General features: G+C 36.7%; 1 protein-coding gene across 2 annotated transcripts in view; it reads right to left on the bottom strand.

The window, feature by feature from the left end:
* The window catches only part of FMN2 (formin 2), a 318,182-nt gene that overhangs the window by 201,286 nt on the left and 89,814 nt on the right, over window positions 1–27,082 (bottom strand). The window contains exons 4-6 of one of the 2 annotated variants that reach the window (XM_019746843.2): window positions 24,743–24,798; window positions 7,413–8,905; window positions 5,652–5,796 (exon numbers count right to left, since the gene is read on the bottom strand). In XM_019746843.2, coding sequence (XP_019602402.2) covers window positions 5,652–5,796; window positions 7,413–8,905; window positions 24,743–24,798 — 1,694 coding nt within the window. The remainder of the gene's footprint in view (window positions 1–5,651; window positions 5,797–7,412; window positions 8,906–24,742; window positions 24,799–27,082) is intronic. The other variant, XM_074316783.1, reaches the window with a different exon arrangement.

Below are 27,082 nucleotides of genomic sequence, written 5' to 3'. Positions count from 1 at the left end.
CAAAACAATTAATATAATGATATACACCTATCAATAATTACTTTAGGATAACCAGTCAAGATAGCAGAGTAGGTAAATGCTGTGTTTGCCTCCTCTGACAACCACATCAAAATTACAATTGATCTACAGAACAACCATCATTGAAAATTGCCTGAAGTCTAGCTGAACAGAAAAAAATAAAATACAAAGTAAAAGGATGGATATAATAACAGAACAGAAATAAACAAAATAAAGAGTAAGACAAACAAGAAAAATCAATAAGAGCTGGTGGATTTTTCTAAGACCAAAAATAAATAATCCTAAAATTTTTATTGAATCACAAAAGACACTTAGTAGCCAAAGCCATCTTATGATACAAAGTTGGAGGTATCACATTCCTGGATTTCAAACTATAGCATAATACTATAATAATCAAAACAGTATGATATGGCACAAAAGCATACAAATAGAACAACAGAACACAATAGAGAGCCCAAAATAAACCCTTACATATATGGTCAATCTACAACAAAGCAGGCAATTATGTACAATGGAGAAATTACATTCTCTTCAGCAAGTGTTGTTGGGAACAAAGGACAGATACATGCCAAACACTGAAACTGGACCACTCTTACACCATATACCATGTTTCCCTGAAAATAAGTCCTAGCTGGACAATCAGCTCTAATGTGTCTTTTAGAGCAAAAATTAATATAAGACCTGGTCTTAGTTTACTATAACATAAATCTGGGTCTATAATAATATAATATAATATAATATAATATAATATAATATAATATAATATAATATAATATAATATAATACCAAGTCTTATATTAATTTTTGCTCCAAAAGACAATTATAGCTGATTGTCCAGCTAGGTCTTATTTTTGGGGAAACACTGTATAAAAAAACCTCAAAATTGATTCAAGACCTGAAACCATACAACTCCCAAAAGAAAACAGAATAAACTTTTGCCATCAGTCTTAGTAATATCTTTTTGGATATGCATCCTCGAGCAAGGGAAACAAAAGCAAAAATAAATTCATGGGACTACACAAACTAAAATGCTTCTGCACAACAAAGGAAACCATCAACAAAACAAAACCACAACCTACTGAATGGGACAATATATTTGCAGATGATATATTCGATAAGGAGTTAATATAAAAAACATAGAAGGAATTCATACAACTCAATAACAAAAAAAAAATAAAAAATCCATTCAAATGAGCAGAAAATACAAAAAAAGATTTATCTAAAGACATATAGACACCTAACAGACATATGAAAAGATGCTAAATGTCACTAATCATCATGAAATGCAAATCAAAACCACAATTATATTCAACCTCACTCACACCTGTTAAAATAGCTATCATCAAAAAGTCAGCAAATAACAAGTGTTGGCAAGGATGTGGAGAAAAGGGAACACTCCTGCACTGTTGGTAGGCGTGTAAATTGGTGCAGCCACTGTGAAAAACACTACGGAGATTCCTCAAAACTAAAACTAGAACTGCCATGTGACCCAGCAATTTCACTTCTCAGTATTTATCCAAAGAAAACAAAACCTCTAATTCAAAAAGATATATGCACCCATATGCTCATTGTGGCATTATTTACAATACCCAAGATATGGAAGCAACCTTGGTGTCTATCCATAGATGAATGGATAAAGAAGATGTGGTATATATGTATATAATGGAACATTATTCATCAATAAAGTGAAACTTGCCATGGACTTAGAGGGTATTACGCTAAATGAGATAAGTCAGACAGAGAAAGAAAACTACCACATGACTTCACTTCTATGTGGAATCTAAAGAACAGAACAAATGAACAAAAAATAAATAGACTCACAGAAACAGAGACCAAATTGATGGCCCCAGAGTGAAGGGGGGGGGGGGATGGCTGAAAAAGGTGAAGAGGTGTATAGACAATAAGTGTGTGATAACTTTGCATGGTGACAGGTGATTACTAGATTTCATGTGGTTGGTCACATAAGGTATATAAATGTCAAATCACCACACAGGACATCTGAAAATACTATATATTTCATGACAACTATACTTAAAATGAATAAAGTAAAATAAATACATACTAAAAATTAAAAAGTACAAAAATATGTCTATTCTAGTCTCCATATAAATAAAATACTATACTGACACTCCTATAAAATATTTCACATCCATACCTATGACTTAATCATTAAATGCACAGACTCTGGATCCAAATGGCTGGAGTTTCAACCCCAGCTCTGCCCCTTACTGGTCTGTGAACATTATTTAATCCCTCTACACCTCAGTTTTCTGTACCACACACTAGGGATCATGGTGTGTACCTCATAGGATTATGCGGATTAAATCAGTTAATGTACGTAGAGCACTTTTTTAGAATGAGTGGCACATGATAAAGCACAATATGCCTTGTGGTTTCCGTAGTTACTATTGTCGTCATCATAATTACCACTATTATTAATAGTATTGCTGCTGCTGTTGCTGCTGCTGGGGTTAACCTTAGTCTTATTTGAACACAAAAGATCCTGAGTGACAGGCGCTTTTTATTAATCAGTGTTAATAATTGCTGAATTACCCTGGCAATACAGAAGAGATTGGACTAAATGTTTACTATCTCTAGAGCATGCCTGAAAAATGGGCAAGTTTGTATGTATGTCAATATTTGAACGTGGACCTCATAGGAGACGGGTTTTTCTCTTTTCCTCTTGCTTCTGTAAGAGATGGTGTTGTCCTTGGGTTAAGTTAGCGGGTTAACATTTAATTCTGATAGATGTGTCACACTCATTTGGTTAAGCAGAACTATGTCAAATTATACTATGATAAACTCCCATAAACCTTCTCAGCTAATTTTAACTCAAAGTAAGAAAAGGATAAACTGAGGAGTCATCACGGAACTTACATATATATTCTATGGGGAAAAAACAAAACGCTTTGCGATAGGTTCCTTGGAGGAAAAAATATTTAGAAATACAAGGTATTTTTCAACAGTACTAGTCTAGGTGTCCACAGCATATTCCTCTTTCTCTTTATGCCAAACAGCAATGTGCGCAGCTAGGAATCTTCTATTACCACAGTGAAAAATGTCTTTTCCGAAAGAGTAAAAACAGCACAGGCACCTCATTAAATACCAGTGCATTTGACCACAGTATTACTTTCAAGAAGAAGACAGATCACAGAAAAATTATTTGGCTATTTTTAGATATTTAAAGAAAAACAGAACTTCTAGCTTCCATTGTATATAAGAATTGCTTAAAATACCACCATAAACATATGCCACAGCATTGAAGGCTATTAATTTCACTAGAAATGAATCATGAGGTACCAAAATGTCTGCACATACAATCAGTATGCATTTCCCATAAAAAGGGGAATGATTTGCATGTGTCCTGAAAATACATTTTCCTTAAACAAAATTTTAAATATCTCAAAGTAGATGGAATGAATAGATTTTTCTTCCAAATACAACGAAGTTAAATAAAACTAGATTTCTTCAGCCATCTATCACTTTGCAGCAGATTTTGCTCTCTTCAACATACAGGAAAACAGACCTGAGATGCAGAGCTCAGTAGCAACACCCAAGCCAAGAAGATGCTGAACAAGCTTATGAGGAGTCATGGTGGAGACTGTTCCGTGAACCCTCTTTGAAGCTGAAGGTAATCAGCAGCATCACTACCAAAAATTGCAAATTCAGACACTGGCAAAGTTTCTGATCCACAGTTTATGAAATGTCTTCATGACAGAGAGGATTGTGTGTAGCTGGTATTTAATACTGCACTGTTCACACGCAAAGAGGCCATCTCATGCCAACTAGTTGAATTTGAAATTTTGATGAGTTAGACATAAATCTTATTTCAGGAAGCTAAAAACGTAATACTATGTCAAATAAATCATGCAATCCTAGAGTCTCAAGCAACATACGAGGCATCTTCATTATCTGTGTTCACTTCACAGAAGAAAGTGGTGATGGGAGGTGCCAAGGGCATGGTTTGCTTTTCTGAATATTTTGTCCCTGCACAAGAGACATCCTGTGCCACATGTGTCCATGCATCAAGTGACAATCCTGGTTGCCTCACTCTCCTCAATGTCTGTACTCTCCACCCAATATTCTTTCCCCAGACAGCTTTTCCATCTCTGATACAATCCATGAGAAAAGATATAATGAATCAGCCTAAGGGTGCTATGTGCAAATATACCATGGAAAAGAGTTTTTAAATATTTACCTCTGCAGGTAAATAGAAAATGTGTTTTTTTCTATTTACCTTCATTCCCATTGATACTGCCACTTTGGCCAAACTGATTATTAGGAGATGAATCATTTCTGTTTTTTAATTATGACTAGGCAGTCACTGATATGTATAAAGTCCTCCTCCCTCAGTCAGCTGGTATACTTGTTCAACAAATATTTATTGCGTGCTTACAATGTGCCAGGTGCTATCTAACTACCATTATCACTGACCTAAGGTCACCAGCAATTAGCTGTAATGCAATAAATGGTTCAGAAGAAGTCCACTGCATCATGTTTGGATTTGTAACACTATCAGATTAATAGAAATGCCTGGGGTGAGCGTGCCCACCCACTTAGCTACAGGTTCCAGGGGTCTAGCTGTCCCATTCAGATCCATCCCTTCCTGGCTGGATTTGACAGTGTCCATCTGGTGAGCTTTGTCTGCTCTGAAATAATTATCAATGGGAACAACTCTGGGTCGTACAACTCTAGCTACAAGATCCAAGTCAGAGGCAAGAATTTAATGAATCACACTATCAGGTACCACTCATTAGAGAGACTGGTCCAGGAAAACAGCGCCTCTTGTCTTTCTCTTTCCCTGACCCTAAAAGACTGAGTTGCTTGCCATTCTCTGGCTCCAGGTACTTTTCCGCCGACCCTGCAAAAGTTAAGAAATGTAGCCACTCGCCAGTTCAGGTAAAAGGATGGGCACCAATAGTAACATCTTCTCTCTGGGGTTCATTATTGTAGGGTTTTATTAGACTTCCCTGAATGACACTCGAGAAATTTACCACAGCATCTTTTCATGATCAAGTGGATGAGCTGAAAAATGCTGCTTGGGAATGTTTTTCTCCAAAGGTACTGTTCTTTCTTTTTTATGACTCAGGTGTCACAGGATCAAAAATCCAACACAATGGAGAGGCTAGAACTGGACCCAGGATCTTTCATATGTCAAGTACAGTGTGATTGTCTCGCTGAGTTCTACGGAGTGTCTGCTTTGGTTATAATACCATGGAACACCAAGCATATTATCAGTTACTAAGGACTGGACTTCCTGGTTTTCTTTGCCAAGTTTTCTTTCTTCCATCCATGACAGTGCTTTTTAGACAGATTGCCATCAAGTGACAGTGTATTTCTAGACAACTAATTCTGGAAACAAGTAATTGCTGACATTGTGGAAACATGGCTCATAAGGCTACAAATAAAATAGTCAGGACGTTATTACTTGGTAATGATTATTTGTTGTTCCGTTTGGGACAGTCTCACTTAACCACGGGTTCTCAAATTGTAACCTCCAATGCTGCTTAAGGACTGTGGAAGTTACACAGCCCAGAAAACGATTTCAAAGTTTTTTGTTTGTTTCTTCTCATGAAAATTCACATTTATGCCATAAACACTGTCCACCTTTAGAAAACACATGAAGTACTCACTTGTTTAGCTTTGGTCTTTGTGATGGTGTCAGAAATAGGTTTCTTCCTCTCCTTCACAGCAGTTTTAGAAAATAGTTCCTCAAATTCATGACAATCTATGGAGGGCTCTTCAATTTTTTCCCAAATAAGTGAAGCACTGGAGTCTCTAAAGTTAAGCGAAACACCAATTGAACGAGCCATAAAGCCAAACTACACATACCATGGCTAGCATAAACATAAAGGAAGAAGGGAAGAAAAGAAAAGCAGAAGAGAAAGCAAGGATGAGAAGTCAGGAAGGAAGGAAGCATTCATTGCCAGAAAGAATAAAAGAGGCAACAGGGGGAAGGAAGGGAAAAGGGGAAAGAAAACTTTTACATGACGACCACCATTTGTTTTATCTACTTGATGAGAAAGTTAAGATAGCATCAATATACCATGAAACGTTTGCCTAAAAATAGTCATTTCCAGGAATTCTCAGTTATCGAGTCAGTGTATAAAAACCCTCTCAGAATGGGCAATAAAGGCAGGAAATGTTTGATAGCTCGCAATCTCAACTTGACTCATCAAGTTTGTAGATTATTCATGGGTTAAAAAAGAAATCATTTTATGATCCAAAGCAGCGTCCTCCATCTCCCTACCTCTTTTCATCACTCTCGCATTGTTATCTGAGTTCTCAATAACTATAGTAATCATGTAATACCACCTAAAAAAGGGTAGATCCATTTGAAAACGGAAAAACAACAACAAAACAAACAAAAAACTTCATATACTATATCTGGTTAAAATTAGTATGGGGCATGGTTTAAAATGAGGCATTAGCATATGTAAGTGACATGGCAACAATAGAGAGAAAGAGCTACAAAGCTAAAAGTTGTCAAAATATATAGATTATTTCCCCCTAATGTGATTCAGTGAAGAGAAAAAAGAATAATATAAGAAATAAGAATGAGCCTGGTAAATATCCGTTTTCTAAGTACATGCCACATCACACAAATGAAATTCAAGGAATCATGAAAAGTTAGAACAAGGAAGGCCCGTGAAGTTTAAAGTGCATGGTTTTTCTCCCATCAGCACGTTCCGCAGCCAAGCATTATAGCACTGTCCCAGAAATCAGGGAACACAGGCTACATACTATGCATGGATAAGTAATATGCCACCAGCGTACCTGGCGGGGAGTGTTCTTTTATAAAAATCAGTGCCAACTATGATTTTATGACTTCACACTGTGTCACCCATCTTCTATGAAAGTGTCATGGAATTCTCAAAGCTAAATTGTTTCCCACAGAGGGTGTGGATATGTATATTTTTGTGTAGCTCATTTCTGATGAGAAAGACTGCTGTAAACAAAATACAATAGTAAAACAAGGCTGTGACTTCAAATGGATGCAAATAGCATCATCAAGAGTCGGATTGTCTAAGAATCTGATTTACATTTATAAGCTATTTGTCAAAGTAAGGTTCTACAATAGGCAATAGGGCATGTATGCTAAGAAAAATATATCCCTCTTTCTTTAAAAGATTACTCAATAACTATATAGCCAGATATCTGTACATCTTATACATTGATACATATGTCACTTGTTTTATCCTTTTGATATTCCTGGAGAAAAATCTAAACTTTCAAATAACACATTGTTTTGCTAAACATTGATTGAAACATCTACAGACAAATTTTAAAGCAGTACTTAAAAATGCATTCAATGATAGTTTCCCCAAGAGTTTTAAAGGAAAACGCTTCCCTCGTATTGGCAAACTGCAAAGATCAGCTCCCGTTCATGTTACCTTTTACTGTGTAGTTGAATTCGCGTCCAGTACAGAGGCTTCATTGGCCGACAAGGCTCTATTGGCTGCTTCCTACTCCCTTTGTCCTGGTTCATCCCTAATCCAAACCAGCCAGTTGGCAATGGAGGGGGAAGAAATCCACACCCTTGTGGTGTTGGTAAAGTGCTACTCCCAACTTGTGGGGGGAGTGGAGGGCCAGATCCAGGAAGCAGAGCAGGTGGTGGGGGTGAGGTGATGCCTGTTCCAGGACAGGGAGGAGGAGCTGGAGCAGGTGGAATACCCATACCTGGCAAAGGAGGAGGTGGGGGGATCCCAACTCCAGGAAGAGGAGGAGGTGGGGGGATCCCAACTCCAGGAAGAGGAGGAGGAGGTGGTATTCCCACTCCGGGAAGAGGGGGAGCAGAAGGTATTCCCACTCCGGGAAGAGGAGGGGGAGGGGGAGGGGGAGGAGGAGGAGGAGGAGGAGGTATTCCCACTCCAGGCAGAGGAGGAGGAGGAGGAGGTATTCCCACTCCAGGAAGAGGAGGAGGAGGAGGTATTCCCACTCCAGGAAGAGGAGGAGGAGGTGGAGGTATTCCCATTCCAGGAAGAGGTGGGGCAGGAGGTATTTCCACTCCAGGAAGAGGAGGGGGAGGAGGTATTCCCACTCCTATTCCCATACCGGGAAGAGGGGGGGGAGGAGGTATTCCCATTCCGGGAAGAGGTGGGGGAGGAGGTATTCCCTCACCAGGTAATGGTGGGGGAGGGGGTGGGAGCATTTCTGTACCAGGCATAGAAGGAGGTGGGGGGATTGCTGTACTGAGCAGAGCAGGCCCTGTGATGCCAGGGAGAGGGGGAGGTGAGGGAGCCACCAAGTCCAGGCCGAGCCTGGAGCTGGAAGGCTCTGTGCAAGGTAGAGGTGGTGGGGGTGGGATGTTAGGGCTGTTTTCAAAGGAGGATAAAACAGAGTGTTCATGGCTGGTTTCAAATTCAGTATGAAGAGGATGGGAAGACTGTGACCTGGCCTGTCCTTGACCATCAGACGGTGAAAGGGATGGAGGTGGTGGAGGCTGAATTGACTGATGTGCGTCGAGCTGTACTGATATTTGCCTTGGAGACACAATCAAAGAAATCTCTGAGCAGAATTTTGTCTGAGGTCCAGAAGGAGAGGATGGCACAGCTGAGTCTCCACTTTCAGCCATACTCTCTGGCAGTGTATTAACCGAAGGCAGTGTCAATGTCCTGCCCTCTTCTACCGGGGACGTCTGGATTGACTTGGCCTCTAAAATCCTTTGATGCCGTACATCCTTTTCTTGTAACCTGAGAGCTTCAAGACAGACATCTTCTGAAGGTGCCTCTCCATTCTGAATGCCATGATGGCCGCTGGCCACCTCCACGTCCATGGCAGGGTACTGCTTCTCTAGTTCAGCTATTTTGATCCTCAGATCCTCGATGGTCTGTTCCAGCTGCTGAATTACAGTCGCCTGTCCCTCAGACTTCATGTCTACAGCTTCCTGCAAGGCAACAAAGACAGACATAGTTAAATATAAAAAACATAAGAAACACTCCAAATATAAAAAGACTTACAAAATTAAGTGAAGTAGCTTTGTTTATTATAATAGCTTCCAGAAAGATCTCTTTACCCTCAGATTTCCAAGTGGTTGACAAATGTTACCATAAAATCCTAAGGCCTTTGTTTGTCTAATCTTTAAATGATATCATTGAAGACAAGTAGACCACTAAAAGGGAAGAAAATCCTGAGTATTTTCTCACTCAGGATATCCTCCACAATAGGCTTTTCTCTTTCCTGCCTAGTAACATTTGCTATTACAATGTTCCCTAAAGACATTTTAAATCCTAAGTTTTCAAGGTAATTGCTGAAAGAGTCTCCAATACGATTATGTGAAATATTTTTGACCTCCATATGGGCATGAGTGTGTATCTCCTACACATGTCAGACCACTTGTATCATGTTGACTGTAATTTTTATATTTTACCCAAGGCATTTTAGAAAGTGTATCTTACGGTTTTCCATGATTTATAAAAATGTCTGGTAGCTCAAAGTAGGAGTCATCCTCATATCTAAAGAGTGTCCTCCTCTCCCAAGGTATACACGTATACACAATCGTTTAATGAAAAAAAAGAATACTTTGCGGAGAAAACGGGGGAAAGCCCTATGGGTAAATTAAATATGAAAAACAGATGAGTAAAAAGCATATAGAAGAAGAAGAAATGGACAAAGAAAGAGGAGGGAAAAAGGAATAGTAGAAGGTAGAAAAGAAAGGAGGGCTAACTTCCGCTGTGTGAACCTACAATGTCAGACAAGACTTGGATTTGCTCACTCAAGGCTGGAATGAAAGGTAAAGAGAGTGGGAGAGAGTTCTCATGCTGAGAACCATTTCTCCAGAGAGTCTCAGGTCTTTTCAAAGACGATCCCAATAGCAGCCACTATAAAGAGCCATAACCTACAGGCACACACACATCTATTATCTTCTCCACATAGGAGCCACCTAAAGCTGATACTCCAGACCAGCCCTTTATATACTGTGGAAGAATAATTAAGAGGTAATATAAATACTATATTAAGTATAAAACTAAGTGCTGATCCTGTTTGCTGAAGGTTAAACTCTAGATCCAAGAAAAGTCTTCTCAAAATAAAAAATACACTTTTTCTTTACTCTTAATAAATCCAAAACAAATACCACGTTTCCCCCAAAATAAGACCAGGTCTTATACCATAGTTCCCCGAAAATACGACTGGGTCTTACACTAATTTTTGCTCCAAAAGACGCATTAAGGTGTATTTTCAGGGGATGTCTTATTTTTTCATGTACAATAATTTACATTTATTCAAATACAGTCATGTCATTTTCTTCTGGAATATCATAATAAAATGCTAAATGCATCTGTCTGGCTGACAGTCTTAACTGGGGTTTATTTTCAGGGTAGGTGTTATTTTCGGGGAAACACTGTACCTAACCCTTTGCAGTGGAAAAACTGCAGATAGATAGACAAGAAATGGGTATTTACTGTAAATGAAGCATTTTTGTTGCTATGGGTATATTTGTTAAAAATCTTCAGATTTAGTTTTTTGTTTTTTTTTCCAGGGGGCTGGAAAAGGTATAAATTTAATAGTCTTAACCTTAGCTCCTGTTACTTCTTCCTTGGAAAGTCTATCTTTTAATTACAATATTTAACTTGCTGGAGATTAATTATATGCTTGTTGGGAGGTGAGGAGAACTTGTAACCAGAGACACAGCCCTTACATAAGGTATTTTATTTCCCTATAATTGAAACAAACCAAGAGGCCCTTACTGTGGAAAGAAACTGAAATGAAAATGAATTTATTTTTCAACTAATAAAGGAATATAACACACTTTAGATAGTAAGGCAAAATTTTGAGAGGCACTTTTTATTTATAGGTAAATATAGGTATTTATATATGTAAATATATACATAAATATGTATAAGTATATATAAATATGTGTACATATATAAATACTTTAAATCGCCATTTTTCACCAATGTCTACACAAAGGATTAAAGTACTACAATGCGTAGTTTGGGAAATCATGCCATGTATTTTCTAAATAGTCCATGGTAAAAGAAATAACTATAATACACAATTTATTATATTCTGTTTGGCCACTGTACTCTATTCCACCCTCCAATTTTGATGCTAATAATCATCAGAAGAAACCAGAAGCCAAAAAACTAGCACCCAAAGTCGTCCTAATAAACAGTATAACTATTTTGTATTTCTTCCTTACCTTTGATTCGTAAACTGTACATTATGATCATTTTCCCAACATAAGCTTTAAAGTGACATTTACGCATTATAAGTGTATTTTTAGTAATCCGGTATATAAATAGGGTTTTCATTTTCCCATTTACATAATTATCATATAAAAAGATTAGTTGGGAAAGGCATGCAAGAAGTAAATTCTGGAAGAATTTTCCACAACTCAATTCTTAAATGTTATTACCTAGGCCAAGGCTTTTTTATTGTATATTTGAATATAACGAGAGCAGTATAAAAATTAAAGGACATGAAGAAAATGGACGAAGAGAAGGAGGAAGAGAAATTGATCCTAAACCAAAACAACCTAACACAATAGCAATTATAACACATCTTTCCTACTTGGATTTACATCCCTATCTTTACACGTGCAACACAGCACTCAAAGCCAATAATAATCAAAATCATAGTACCAGTTATTGGGAAGATTTCCTGGGATTTCTATCCTTTCTAATTATTTATACAGCCAGTAGGAAAAACGTAAAAGAGTACCCATTACACATGATAACTAGTACCAAAACAAGACTTTATAAATGGAATCAACTTGAGACAATTTGGCAGTTACTTTGGATTGAGTCTCCTAGGCTCTAGCTCCCGCTCCTTCTGTGTATAGATGTGGCAAAAAACAAACAAACAAAAAAACTACATTGACTGACTCCCTTGCAGCTAGGTTCCCCCAATCAGATGCAGTCATACAGACATTTAAAAAGTGGAAAGAGATAGAGGCCATAGTACTGTGTGCCTTGGCTGTTCTGTTAGCAATCAAGATCTGCTAACTTGAAACTACTCAGAAACAACCTTCCAACATCCACTCTCCAGTTCCCAGCAGTGGCCTCAAAGGTTTTAGCTTCCCTAGTATACTACTTGTGTATGATTCCTTTGAAAGGTTTCAGTCTAGAAGTAGATCTTTCAAATCTTCTAAACTCCCCATTTAAAAATTAATTTTATATAGTAAACCCTTCTGTTTATTATATCTAGTATGGTTTCTTGTTCCACCAACATAGCCTGACATAAACATGTACTAATATTTCTGAATAAATTGTAGAGAAAAAAAGGCTCTTCATGTAAGCAGCCTGAGGTGATCTCTGAAAATGGTTCGCAATTCACTTGACCCAGAAAACCTACCAACATCATGCAAATCAAGAGGTTCAAATATTGACGTTCACTTTAAGAACACTGATGAAACTGCCCATGCCATCAAGGGTATGTTTATGGGGAAAGTATCTGAAAGATTTCCCTTTACAGAAACAATGGATGCCATTCCATTGTTATAAAGGTAGAGTTGATAGGTGTGCCCAGGCCAAACAGTGGGTCTGGAAACAGGATCAATGGTCAAAAAAGAATGCTGAATTTTTGCTGTACATGTTTAAAAATGCAGAGAGTAATGCTGAACTTAAAGGTTATGATGTAGAGTCTCTGGTCATTGAGCACATCCAGATAAAGCCTCCAATGTGCACTGCCAGACCTACAGCACCCACAGTCAGAATAACCCACACATGAGCTCCCCATACCACACTGAGATGATCCTTACTGAAAAAGAACAGGTTGTTTCTCAAACAAGAGGAAATTGGACAGAAGAAAAATATATCCCAAAAGAAAATGAAGAAACAAAAACTTATAGCCTAGGGATAATTAAGCATAAAATAAATGCAAATAAACGTTTTTTAAAATTGTGGAGGGAAAAAAGGTAAGTTTTCCCTTAAAAATATTAAAAAATAAGCAACTACATTACCTTATTTCTAGTTTTTTTTTTATCATAATGACAAGCAAGAACAAATTGTTAGAATTACAAGGACTCAAGTGTTTTCTTCAGTGCAAATTTTTTGACAAAAGTATATGATGCCATGATATATGACATCCATTATGAAAAGATGACAATTTTTTGTAGTATTTGAGAACTTCATCAGTTTCCCCAGTAGCCTCTGACAATCCTCTGATGTACAAATTAATCTTTTTGTTTTTTAACATATCTGTCATGTCATCATCCTTACCAAATTAACTCTGCCAGGTGTTCATTAATCAATTACTTTCCATGTGATTCAAGTTGTCCACCATCACCTTCCCCGACTTAAGGTAATTCTACAACTTCTGCAAGATTAACAATTTCACCTTACATTCTATTTGTATTATGTGGTTTAAAACACGCACAAATAATTGCTAACTGACCCTGCCAAACTAAAGGACAATAGATAATAACAGATGGTCTGTGTTAAATGGGAAAGAATTTGGATTTGCTCCTGATATAACGATTGGTCGATTTATTAGAGTATATTTTTGTTCTGTATTTTACTTATCTTTTTAACAAAATGATAATTGAGTGCATATAGATAATAAAAAGTAAAGAAGATAAAGAACTGACATACTCCATAAGCTGCAAAGGTTTTCAGATGCAAGATACATTAAGAAGTAGAACTAAGAAATGGCAGAGGAAATAGATAAGAAGACGAAATTCTGAAACGGAATCTATAATAAATACAGCAATGCTATCCTTGTGGTACCAAGAAGGTGGTAGTCAAAGTCAAAGAGTTCATGAAGATAATAATAAACTGCAAAGACAAAGACAAAGGCTGCAAAGACAAAGGGAGAATTTTTTACGGAGAGAATTGTTTTTATAAAGGTAATTATCATTGATAGAGAACATGGAGGGAGATTGGGATGAGAAACTAACCTACTTCTTACATTATTCCTACTGTAGAGAGAGCAAAAATTTGATTTGCTAAAATCTTTATTCCTCTCTATGATGCTATCTTCATCTACAAAATCCCAGTCCCAAATCATTGTTACAACCTCCTTTTCCATTCCAGGGAACCAGCAATTAAGCTCATCTTAAACTTTAACTGACTTGCTCATAAAATAAGGCTGGCCATCCATTCTGACAGAATAGCCACATGCATTGTAGGATTTTTGGTTCTGAATCCAGCTAAGCATCTTCACAGAATCTTATCTGGTCTTCCTCATCCAGGGCAATCAGACAATGGTGAGCTGGCTCTCAGAGTGCCAATCAATTAACCATTGGCTGATACATTTTCTGTAGAGCTCCCTAGAGAAGGCTGCATTGCTTGTCAACATTAAGAGCTGATTTCCATGCATACACACACACACACACACACACACATATATTTATTATTTATATTCCATTTTTCAGAGTTATAAAGAAATTTACATGGTAAATATTAGTTAGTCTCAAGAAAAAAGTGCTATCTATTCTCTAGACATTTAAGCAAACAACCTCCTCTCAGGGCCCACCCACAGACAAAGCCCAGATTTAATCTCCTAAGAGCCTGCCAGGCACTGTGTTGTCCATGGAAAGCCCTCAAGTTAGAAGCCTGTCCCCATGGGTCCTGTGCCTGGTACTTAATCTTCCATCTCTTCAGGGTACAACTAGACAGAGGCCTATCAGATCCTCAAAGGGCTTAGCTTTAGAGAAATGTTCCTCTTATTTTCTTTAGACTTTAACATTTTTCAAAAAGACAGCATTTCCAATGCTAATGATTCTCACTATTAAAAATTAAAATAAATACTTAAAAGGAGAAAAGGAAAAAAATGATGTTTGTAATTTTGTACAGAATTTATATAATGGGTGCATCCTTATAAATGGAGGAAAGCAATCAATTTTAGTTGGTCAACACATTATATAATATACTTTATATATTGCCAAGTTTAATATTATCCGTATTTAAAAGTATTGCTTCAAACCCCTAAATCATTATAGGTAGTCTGCCATCCACTTTGGCTGAACAATATATACAACAAGTCAGCCAAAATTTTTCCATTCCTGTATAATCTTATATGTGGGTGGTGATGTTTAGTTCTTATAAATTGTTTGAACACTTGCATTTCACAAAATACAAGTTGCCATTAAAAAATAAAATGTTCACCAAAAATATTTTTCCAAATACAAGATTATCTGATTCCCAGAAAAAGAAAACATTACTATAACATTAAGGCTAAAACTGTCAAAAGGGAAGCCAAGATACACTCAAGCAAAGCTTTTGCTGAAAAGTGAATTCGTTTGTCTTTGAAACTTTATTATGTTTATTATGTAAGCAAGATATTTTCCAAGCCTAGAATGTAAAAACAGCTTATTGGTAAGTTAACACTGTGATCATTTATTTTGTAAATGTTAATGTGAGATATGTAATTCATTTTCTGCCATATACAAATATTCCTGTTCTGTTAAATTCTAAGGCCATATTACTGGCAAGTAGGATACCTTTAGACATATGTAAAATATGAATCCTACTCTTCACAGAAGCATATCAATTCTCTATTTGTCTTATCTGAATTCTAAAACATTCTAAGGTTTTGGAGCAAACCAATGGCATTTCAGATTATGATAAACTATACATGATCCTGAAAGAAATTCAGATTTTAAATAGATAAGATTATGCACTAAAATAAAGCACAATCAATTTCAAGTCTGAAAAGGAATTTCAAGAAAGAAGGGACTATCAGAAAATATGGTAAGTGATAAGTAACTTACCTAGGACTTCTTAAAGTAGAACATGTTATGGAAAAGAACAGTTTCACATACAGAAAGTGGCATCTCTGGAATCCTTACAATGAAACAGATGATGAATTACTGAAATAGTATTTTTGAGGTGGAGTGAATAAAACCAATTCCTTCCAATCCCTTCATTGCAGAGATGAGAAATGTGAGGTGGACGGGAGAGGGATTATGTTAGAAATCAGAAGCTGCTGTATTACTTTCAACATCTCTTTATCATAGTAATTGCTCATTTGATTGATGGGAAGGTTAAAGTCACCATCGTTATCAAAGAACCACAATGGAAGTAATAAACATGTCTGGGAAAAAGGATCTGGAAAAAATGGAAATAAACAGCCCTTTTGGTTCCCTTATATCTTCTGAATCTTCTCTCTAGTTATTTGAACTAAAAGTGCAGCATACTCTAAAGCAGGGGTGTCCAAACTTTTTTCAAAGTTTTTTACCAAGGGCCATATGCGGTAAAATACACAAACAGCCGGGCCACTCACTCGACGTGAAGTACGTATTGCCTCACCTGGTTTATTTTTATATATATATAAAGTGAACATTTGTGTTCTCTAAACATTTTTTTTTTTCATTTGCAGTCAACAGCTTATGGCACTGTTTGATAATCTTTGCTGTCAGGAAATTCTTTGTTTCAGCTCAGTGTATCCTACCAAAACAATTTTTTTAAATTATATTTTTATTTTTCAATTATGGTTGACATACAATATTATATTAGTTTCAGGTGTACAAGATGGTGATTAGATATTCATATAACTTATGAGGTGATCACCAGATAAATCCAGAACCCATCTGACACCATACCTAATTATTACAATATTATGGACTATATTCCTTATGCTATATTCTACATCCCCATGACTACTTACTTTTTAACTACCAATTTGCACTCCTTAATCCCTTCACTTTTCACCCAGCCCCCAACTCCCCTCACATGTGGCAACCATCAAAATGTTTTCTGTATCTAATGAGTTTGTTTTGTTTATTTTGTTCTTTAATGTCCACATATAAATGAAATCGTATGGCATTTGTCTTTCTCCGACTTAATTGTACTCCCAACAATACCTTCTAGGTCCATCCATGTTGTTGCAGATGGTGAGATTTCATTCTTTTTGGGGCTGAGTAATATTCCACTGTGTGTATGTACCACCTCCATTATCTATTCTTCCCTTGGCTGCCTCCACATCTTGGCTGTTATAAACAATGCTGCAATGAACATATAGATGTGCACATTCCCTTGCAGCAGCATTTGGGTTTCTTCAGATAAATACCTAGAAATGGGATTACTGGGTCCTTTTCTGTCTTGTTATAACCTTTGTTTTGAAGTCTATTTTGTCTGATATCAGTATTGCTAGCCCAGCTTTTCTGTTGTTTTCATTTTCATGAAATACTTTTTTCCATCCCTTTACTTTTAACCTGACTGTGTCTTTTCATTTGAAGTGAGTCTCTTGTAGGCAGCAAATGTAAGGGTTTTATTTTCTCATCCATTCCAGTCCCCCTATGTTTTTTGATAAGAATATTTAATCCACTTACATTTAAAGTAATTGTTGATAGATATGTATTTATTGCCATTTTGTTATTCATATTTTTATTTCTTCTCCTTCTCCTTCAAGAAGTCCCCTTAACATTTCCTGTAATACTAGTTTGGTGGTTATGAAGTCCTTTAGCTTATTTTTGTTTGGGAAGCTCTTTATCCCTTCTTCAATTTTAAATGATAACATTGCTGGGTAGAGAAGTCTTGGGTATTAGTCCTTGCTTTTCATCACTGAATATTTTTGTGCCAATCCCTTCTGGCCTGCACACAGTTTCTATTGAGAAATCAGCTGACAGTCTTCTGGGGGCTCCCTTGTAGGTAACTAACTGCTTTTCTCTTGCTGCTTTTCAGATTCTTAGTCTTTAACCTTTGGAATTTTCATTATGATGTGTCTTGGTGTGGGCCTCTTTGGGTTCATCTTGTTTGGGACTCTCTGCACTTTCTGAACGTCACCAGGTTAGGAAAGTTTTCAATCATTATTTTTTCAAATCGGTTTTCAATTCCTTGCTTTCTCTCCTCTCCTTCTGGTACCCCAATGATGTGAATGTTGGTATGCTTGATGTTGTTCCAGAGGCCCCTTGAACTATCCTCATTGTTTCAGATTCTTTTTTCTTTTGCTATTCTGATTGGATGCTTTCTGCAACCTTATCTTCTAAATCGCTGATTCGATCCTGTGCTTCATCTAATCTACTGTTGATTCGTCTAATGCATTCTTTATTTGTTATTGTATTCTTCATTTCTGAGTGTTTCTTTTCTGTGTTTTCTATCTCCATTTTTATGTTCTCTATCTCTTTGTTGAAGATGTCACTGAGATCACTGAGCATCCTTATAACTAGTGTTTTGAATTCTGCATCTAGCAGTTTGCTTGTCTCCATTTTGTTTTGTTCTTTTTCTAGAGCTTTGTTCTGTTCTTTCATTTGTTTCCTTGTCTCCATATTTTGGCTGCCTCTCTGTGTTTGTTTCTAAGTATTAGGTAGAGGTGCTATGTCTCCCAGTCTTCGTAGAGTGATGTTATGTAGTAGGTGTCCTGTGGGGTGCAGTGGCACAATATCCCTGGTCACTAGAGCCGGGCGTTCCACGTATGTTCCTTGTGTGTGTTGTGTGTGCCCTTCTGTAGTAGTTAAACTTTGGTTTTTCTTGACACATCAATAGGAGGGATTCACACTCAGGCTGACTGGCTGTGACTACTGCAGAGATTGATTCACTTTAGCAGGGCCAACCCAGTCTGTCCTTGGTTGTGTCATCAGTGGAGGTGGCCTGGTGGTGCTCCAGCACAGCCCAAAACCCACCCCAGATCGAAGTTATTATTATCCCCATTTTATAGATGAGAAAACTAGGAACAAGAGTAAAATGCTTTGCTTAGGTTCCCCAGTTAAAAGAAGAATAACTGGGATTTGTGCCCAGGCGAACTTGTCCAAAGCCCACATCCTCATCCACCATGGTATGAATATAACTGAATTTTCTACAACTTCCCAAGAAGCACCCTCTGCTCTAGCCAGTGTGGTCTCCCATATATTTATTCATTCAGCAAACATTTCCTGAGCTCCCCCAAAATGTCAGGTATTGTGTTAGATACTGGACAAATAGAATCCAGATAATCTTAGCTTTGAGGAGCTCAACTGCCTATAAGACATGCATAACAAAATAATTATAGAAAAATAAGGTAAGGATGGGGGTGTCAGAGAATGATCATCAAAAGAGCTCTCTAGATTGAGGCCTCTCAGAGAAAGTGTCTCAGAGGAAGTACAGTTTGATAAGAGTATAGATTAAGAAACAGAAATTAAATAGAAGAAAAAGGGAGGGTAGGACTGCAGGAAAAAACCACATATAAAAGGTAGACATAAAGAATGCTAAAACTTTCTGAAAAAGCAGAGTGTTGTTTACAGTTAGAAAAACCAAACATAGTAAATAGCGGGTGATAAAGCTGAAGATGGAGATGGCAAGGGAAAGCCTCTTATTTCAAGCTCAGGAGTCTGAATTTTTTCTCAAATGCTATGAGCAGTCACTGAATGGGTCTAAGCAGATACCAAATCAGACATCACTAAATACGGATTTTAGAGAGACAACTCTGGAGGCATTGTGGAGGATAGATTAGAAGGGATTAAGACTGGAAGTCAGAGACCTGTTGGGAGACTATTGCAGTAATCCAGATAAGACTGGGCCCTGACCTAAGGCATGGCATTCTGCAGGCAGAAGAGGCCCAGGTGCTGAAAGGCAGAGCTGGCTTGCTAGAGAAATAAACTGAGCTACTTCTCACTTCACTGAGACTACTGCACTTGCCATGTCCTCTCCCACCAAAATGCCATGTTCATTTCTACTTCTGTACCTTTACTCTCTTCTCCTATCTGAAACACTCACTCTTCTTCCTTCCCCTGTCCAAAAATGATAACTTTGAGGTCTTGACTGAAGTTTCACCTTTCCTAAGATACTATCCTTAAGTTCAATTTCTCAGCAACACTCCCCCTTTTTTTAAAAAATTCTGTCATACAACACGTACTAAGTACCTTGGCAGAATCGCACTACATCTTGCAAATCCTTTCATGTCTATGGAAGAGCCCATAATCTTACAGTTCTTTGTATTTCCTTCAATACCTACCACAAATACCTTGCATATAGTACATCAACATATGGTCAATAAAGCTCAATAAAGTATAAGAATCCGTTATAAGCTGAGAAGTTTTGGCAGCTAAGTTATATCCCTTTAGATCTGCCATTGGAACCATTTGCCTGTCTCCACAGTTCATCAAAAATGGTGCCCAGCACAAACAAGGTTTACACCATCTAACATTCAATAGAGCAAAGATACAAGTTCATCTCACTGCCAACCCCTACCAGCCTAGGTAAAGCAAAAACAACGTGTGATATCTAATTATTTCTTCATTTTCTCATCTCAAATTGTAACTGCTTTCCTGATGCTAACTGTTTTTCATTCTTAAAACTGATAGAACTATTTCTCTTTTTTTCTTTAGTTCTAAAGCTAAAATGTGTAATTTTTTTCTCTGAGCTAGTCGGAGTTTCCACAAAATGAAAATGTACTTTCCAGGAAAACCCTTTCTTCCCTTTAACGTATTACGATAAACACCTTGCCAAAATGTTACCCATTTTCAACATCAGTGCGTCCACATGGGTATCCTTGAGTCTCTTCCCTTCCCAACCATCACTTTCTCACCTTCCTCATCCCCAGACTCATTGGGTAAAAGCGTAAGAATGATCAGACTCCGAGATAAACTTCAAAGATGATTAACCCATGTTTTCTGACCCCCGTTTCTTTCCCTCTCCCCTTTAACCCCTATTTTTCTTACTCTGGTTTATATTTCAGTTGTTTACTTGCCTTGTGAACTGTTGTTTTGTTGGATTATAATTACCATGTAAATTCATATTACTTTTTGCATTAGAGTTTAGAAGAAAATTACATTAAACAATGTGTTATTTTCCAGTCTTTTCATATGTCTAATACAGTCTAACACAATTCAAGTGGCTTCTTGTTTTTATAAATCTCTATCGTTACTCCTTCAGAATTACACCCACCCCAACAAATTTTCTTGATCTGGCTAACACTTCTTTTACTTTTTAAACTTTTCTATACCAAGACACATGTGAGTAATCCCTCCAGCACCGTTAACTAGGCTACCCCACACGATTCACAGCTGTTTTTTTGATTTGTTCATAAATAAGGATGTTTCTGAAACTCATAATAAATTGTATTGAATGATCACTATATAAAGAGCAGTATAACAGATACTTTACAGAGAACAAATGGAAAAGAATATTCAGTTCCTCAGATAAGTTTGCAAGTAAATTGGGCATTCAGGAGACCCAGGAGGACTTATCAGAGCAGGATCCCAAGAGAAGAGTTTTAAGGCAATTTCTAAGGAGATTAAAACTGGACTGAGATAGGATTTTGCCAGTTATCTCAAATCGCAATCATTTTTCTGACCTTTGATAATTTATTTACATATAACTTATATAACATATGGGGTAAGAGCACTGATATTTTTCTGTTTCTTTTTATTATCTGTCACTTTTTAATATACATGGCTATTCACAATTAATAAATATCTTAATGTGTGACATCCAACTTTCAATTGCCCAATAATTATCACTTCTTATCACAAAACTAGAGTCTTTAAAGATCAAATTTTATTCTACTTACCTATCAACTAGTCCATTTACATAAAATAGGTATCAAGAGTTTTAGGAAAGTGCTTCAAAACACAATTTTATATCATTTCAAAAGCAAAAAAATAATTTAAAAACTGGGTGATAACCAGTCTTACTACTATATATTAATCTTTAACAAGGAGTAAATGTTTTTAGAGACTATAATTGATATTTTGCTCTTTACATATTACAGAATGTAAAGGTATTTACAGTTTAAATACTATTTCAAGTACCAACAAATAAAAAACAGAATTGAAAGAAAGTCCTATTTCAGTTTGGTGAAATAATTCTTTAGACATAGACTTTCAGAGCATATTACTTGAAATAAAAATAATCAGTAAGTGAAGTCTAAAGAATGCAGTTTTATTTTAAGACTTCCTAATTCCATAGGGCCATCAATGAAAAAGTGCTCAAGCAGTAGCTATAGTTCTTTCTTTTAGCTCTGCCAGCTGTACTTGCTTTAAGCATCGACTCTCTGGCAAGACCACAGGCTTCTACTCCTTGTAGTTGAGAAAAGGCTTTATGAGTCATGTGTTTTTTCTAGGGATGGGGAGCTCTCAGAATTATTAACTACAGGGATAGAGTAAAAGTCAAAACTCATTCAATAAATTCCAGTGTGCTCAGATTGAGAGAACAGGTGCCTGAAATCACATCTGAAGAAAAACTTAGAGGGTGCTTTCCAACTCTGCTTCATGCCTCTGACTAAGCAGTCCTGGACATCTAGCATTACGACCACAGAATAACACAGGCAGCCTCGGACAGACCAGAAAACCTCTTATGTTCATCATTCATACAGAGCAAAGTGGCTTAGAACCTCTCGCTTCCTTCTGCAGTGGTAGTTTACAGAGATACAGAACTGCCATCTAGTGACTAAGAAGAAAAAAGCAAGATGCATTACACGAAAAATAAAACTGAAATTTTCTGTAGAGTAGTGAAGCACTAAAGTTAGTAAAATGAACACAATTTAGCACACTAAAGTTATAGTAAAACTTAAAAATGTGTATGGTCTCTATGCCTCTAAAATATATCTTGATGCCTGACTATTATAAATGGTATAGTTTAAATATAATAGAATAACTTTTAAAGTAAACTTATCTCACCCATCTAATGATTTTAGAATGAGAGAGTATTAAAGAGGCATAGGACAATAACCCAGGTACAAGTGTAATTTTTACCATAGTGGAGAGAACATAAGGTATAAAAGTCAAACAGACCTATGTTCAAATCCTGAATCTTATCCTTTATCAATTTTGTGACCATAAGCAAGCTAACTTCTACAAACATCATTTTCTTTATCAATTAAATATAAATTATAATTAGCTACTTTAAAGGATTATTATAAGAATTGCATAAGACAATACAATAAAAAAATAGGTGCACAGTAGATTGGTAATTAATTCTAGTTTCCTGTATCACTTTTATGGCCAGTTACTTTAGACTCTTACAAAACACATACAGATCATCTAAGGAAAGAACTGGTCCATAAAACAAATTTATGACAAAGGGTCAATAATTCCAAAAGTAAGTGATATCATTGTTGAGTGTTTAACCTCGATTTTTTACAAATTTGTTACGTCTCAATTACTTAATTGTATTTTCTGACATCTACCACTTCACTAGCAACAAGAAAAGGAGGAGGTATGACATTTAAATCAATCTATTTTACCCTTCAGTTTCTAAGCTGTAACATCATGTTTTTAAATCACTCAGTTCATCAAGTTATCTGCTTATTGCAGTATATTTTACCATGGTTCACAGCTCGAGAAAAATTGGAAATCACTACAATTATATATACATATATATATATATATATATATATATATATATATATATATATATATATATATTCATTTATATATATTTATCATAGCTGGAATCTTAATATAGAGAGCAATGTTGTATATGGTTTATTGTTGTTAATAGCACAGAATACTTTTTTTCCAGGTTTTCATTGGCATTATCATATATAACAAAGAATTCAGTAATATATGCCATGGAAATAAGAATTTAGAAAAATCTAATATATTATCCCAAATAATATATATAGACAGTCGTATCTCAAAAAAATTTTTTAAAGCTGTAAAAATAATGAAAGAATATTTTGAGGGCACTATTTTTCTGAATTATTTCTGACTTTATTTCTCTTTACCTCTAGTAATCTTCCTTCCTCAATCAAATTTACTATTGGCTAATCATCACACGGTCTATTAGATAACCATCAGCTGAGTCTACCGCACCTCTCCAAGTACCCCAGCCTGATGTAGGTCTCTGCTCTAACAAAAAGAAGCTAATAAAACCTGTTTTCTGACACTATCCCTAAGAATATCTTTACTCTTAAGATAATGGCCAACTTACGTAGCTGAATTTTTGAAAAGCACCCTTAAATTATAAAATGAAAATTCCTGACCAGTGTTATATTCTCGTTTCTCCTCCAGGGGGAGCACGACTCTCATGTATGATGCAGTGCTGCTGCTTTTAAAAAGGGAAATTATTTTACCCTTGGAAAATTCTCAAAAATCATCAAATCCTTTAATTTTACAGAGAAAAACACTAAGCCCCAAATAGCCTATGTATGCTATCACACATTAACCAGAAATAGACTGAGCCCAGAACTCAGGTAGGAGTCTTCTCGTTTCAACGAGACCACACTCAAGAGAACAAACGCTCTTCTAACTTAGTATTTACTTAGTAATTTCTAATACTGTCATTTTCAAAAGCATAGTTGGGAGAATATATAAATAAATTTCAAAGATGGTTTTATATCCAAAAGAGCAATTGCTATCCACAATTACTATTTCACATAAGTATCTCTTTTCTTGTTTGTTCTTTTAATAGTAAGTCCTTTTTGGTACAAGAAAAAAAGACATAAAATTTGGCTTTTGAGTAATGGGAAAAAAGGTTTCTATGGGAGGTAAACAGACACTAACTAATGTTTCATCCACCAAAGCAACTTAAGAATATTACTTGATTTTGGAAAACCTCTGACAGATTCTTTGTTTTTTTAAATCATGTCCATGAGACTATTAGTTTGGCCAAGCATATCTCCACAGGATATTTCCTGGATAGGTCACCATTTCCTGCTGGAACCAGTTGCTGTGGGTCCAACTCTTTGGCTGGATATAGAATGATGCAGTTTCTGAAAAGCTCGTTCTCAGTTCCACTTCAAGGCCAATTTTGTTTGCAAAGTCTAAAATGGAAGAAAACCTTCCCTTCCTGGTTCCCCTGCAGGCTGACTAAAACAAGGGTGGTCTAGATAGCTGGGCAAATTGGAAGAGAAATCAGAGTCTGTCACAACTTAAGACAAATAAGAGAGAAAGGGATTCAACATCCTAATAAGATCTTCTTACCTGCTGAACAGCATCTGAACAATTTTTCAGAGTTTCCAAAACAGCAGGTTGAGATTCTGGGTTGGAAAGGAAGAAGATAGTCAATATATTAAAGAACAAATTTTCTCCTTTCTTCGATCAGAAAATAAAATGAATTAAAATCTACCTTTAACTGTAAGTACCCAATGTGCCCAGTTTATCTTCCTGTTAGACTTGCGTATTATGAGAAAGGACTGCTTTTCAGTATACAAAACACACAATGACCAATACTCATGTCATTAGTTACTTTTAAAATGAGAATAGGCTTATGCCCTTCTTGACACATGCATCATAATTACTTTTCTCAATTGATGGCTTCTACTTTTTGCCACAAAATACCTGCTCAGACATTCACATTTTATATTATTCACTTAGCTTAAGTGTGTACAAATCACCAATCGTGAACGATGAGATCTCCAGTGTCTTATCTAACTATTGACAATTTACCATCCGATTTCAATGAGAGATAATGAACCAGGACGAACTGAGTAATATGAGATTTTGAGCCTTCATCTGTCATTTGGGAGACCATGTGACTGCAAATGCTTTATGCTGGAAAACCTAAGGGATAACCACGTCTGGGACTTTTTTAAAGTTAGGGGACACTTTCTTCTAAGTGGAATTTGCACAGAAGATTTAAAAAAATGGAAATAAAACTAAATAAAAGGGCCTCAGGAATCCCCAGTGCTCCATGGATCAGAGTCTGAACACCACGCTTCTTTCCATCCTCCACATTTTACAGATAAGAAACCTGAGGCCTGTAACACAAGCAGCTGGTGGCGAGCTGAAGACTAGTTTGTCTCTTGACAGTGACATGGCTCACCACCCACAACTGTCATCCAGACCAGACACCTGACAAGATATAGCAGTCACTGCTGGGGATAATTTAGACAATCCCAATTTAGCAGCATTTGAGTTGATACGTGTGACAATGCTATAGAAAAACAACAGGTACATATTATTTTAACTGTATAACATATTCTTAAACTACATTGAAAGTGTCCATTCCACTTAAATTAAAGCACCATCTCTACCCGGGCCCATAGGCCTTCTTTCATCTGCCCACACTCCCAGACCCCTCTAACCACCTCTGCCTTTTCCATTTGCTCACTGTGCTCCAGCCACACTGCCCTTCTTGCTGCTTTAACATACCAGCCATGCTCTCTGCCGCAGTGCTGGGGTATCTGCATGGCCGCCCTTCCTTGTGCCTCCCTCTGGATTTGCTCCAGCTTCCCCTGCACTCTACTTAACGTAGCAATCCCTCCCTTTCCCTAGTACTTCCCTGTCACTCTCTTCATAACATGGATCATATCACCCAATATACTCTACAATTCACTTGTTTGCCTACTTGTTTGTTATCTCTTTTACCCAATTAAAACAAATTCTGAGAAGACAGAGATTTTGTCGATTTCTTGTTCTTCCTTACTGTACCCCTAGCTTCTAGAACAGGGCCTGGCACACAGAGGTGTTTAAAATATGTGTTGAGTAACTGTAGGCAGGAATGAAAGGAGTAATCAGAAGAACGATAAAGCCATGAAAGTGGGTGCCACCATGAAGAGCGAGTATCCTGAGAAGCGAAAGAGGGAGTCGGGGTTTTTATAACAGGCAACATAGATACCACTTTACCAGTAGCTGCTTCCTGCACCTCAACTAAGAGTGTATCTGTCAACACAAAACTCATTGAGACTAGCATGGCATAATCACTTACCAAAATATGTCACTATGACAATAGAGTATTAACAAGTGGCCTTAAAATACAACCATTTTCCCAGACAAACACTGTACTTCACTGAGTTAATCAAAAGGGGATCCTTCTTTCTTATACTGACAAACCTGTACTCTGAACTTAACATCAGAGTTAGCCAATTTTGAATACATATCTTTAACGTCCAAGCTAGCCAACAGTTAATATTAAAGCAAATCCAAATTCTGGAACACTTTTGTTTCTTGCTTTTAGTCACCGCCAAATCCCCCCTCAACACAACAGACTCGACATAAGGTTCTGAGACTTCATATAGATAGGGAAATTTTTCTCTTCCTCTTCTTTCTATTTAGATAGTAAAAGAAAAGCCCAAAGGACCTTCTGGTGGAACACTAACACTTCTTTACATTACAAATGCATAAAATGTTTCCTAGCTTTTTTTTTTCTATAGCCCTAGACCTGGTTACCTGCCAAAAAAGCAAAGTCCTGGGGTCTGATGGTAAATAAGAATGTGTACAATTTACCAGAACATTGAATTACAAACATGTATCAGTCAATATTTTGGACACGTACACCAAAACTCTCAGTCTCCCTCTGTCAAATTCAATGCCTACCTGAAT

The sequence above is a fragment of the Rhinolophus sinicus genome, linkage group LG12, assembly GCF_036562045.2.
Source record: "Rhinolophus sinicus isolate RSC01 linkage group LG12, ASM3656204v1, whole genome shotgun sequence".
NCBI classification, from domain to species: domain Eukaryota; kingdom Metazoa; phylum Chordata; class Mammalia; order Chiroptera; family Rhinolophidae; genus Rhinolophus; species Rhinolophus sinicus.
This window is presented reverse-complemented; position numbering and strand designations above follow the sequence as displayed.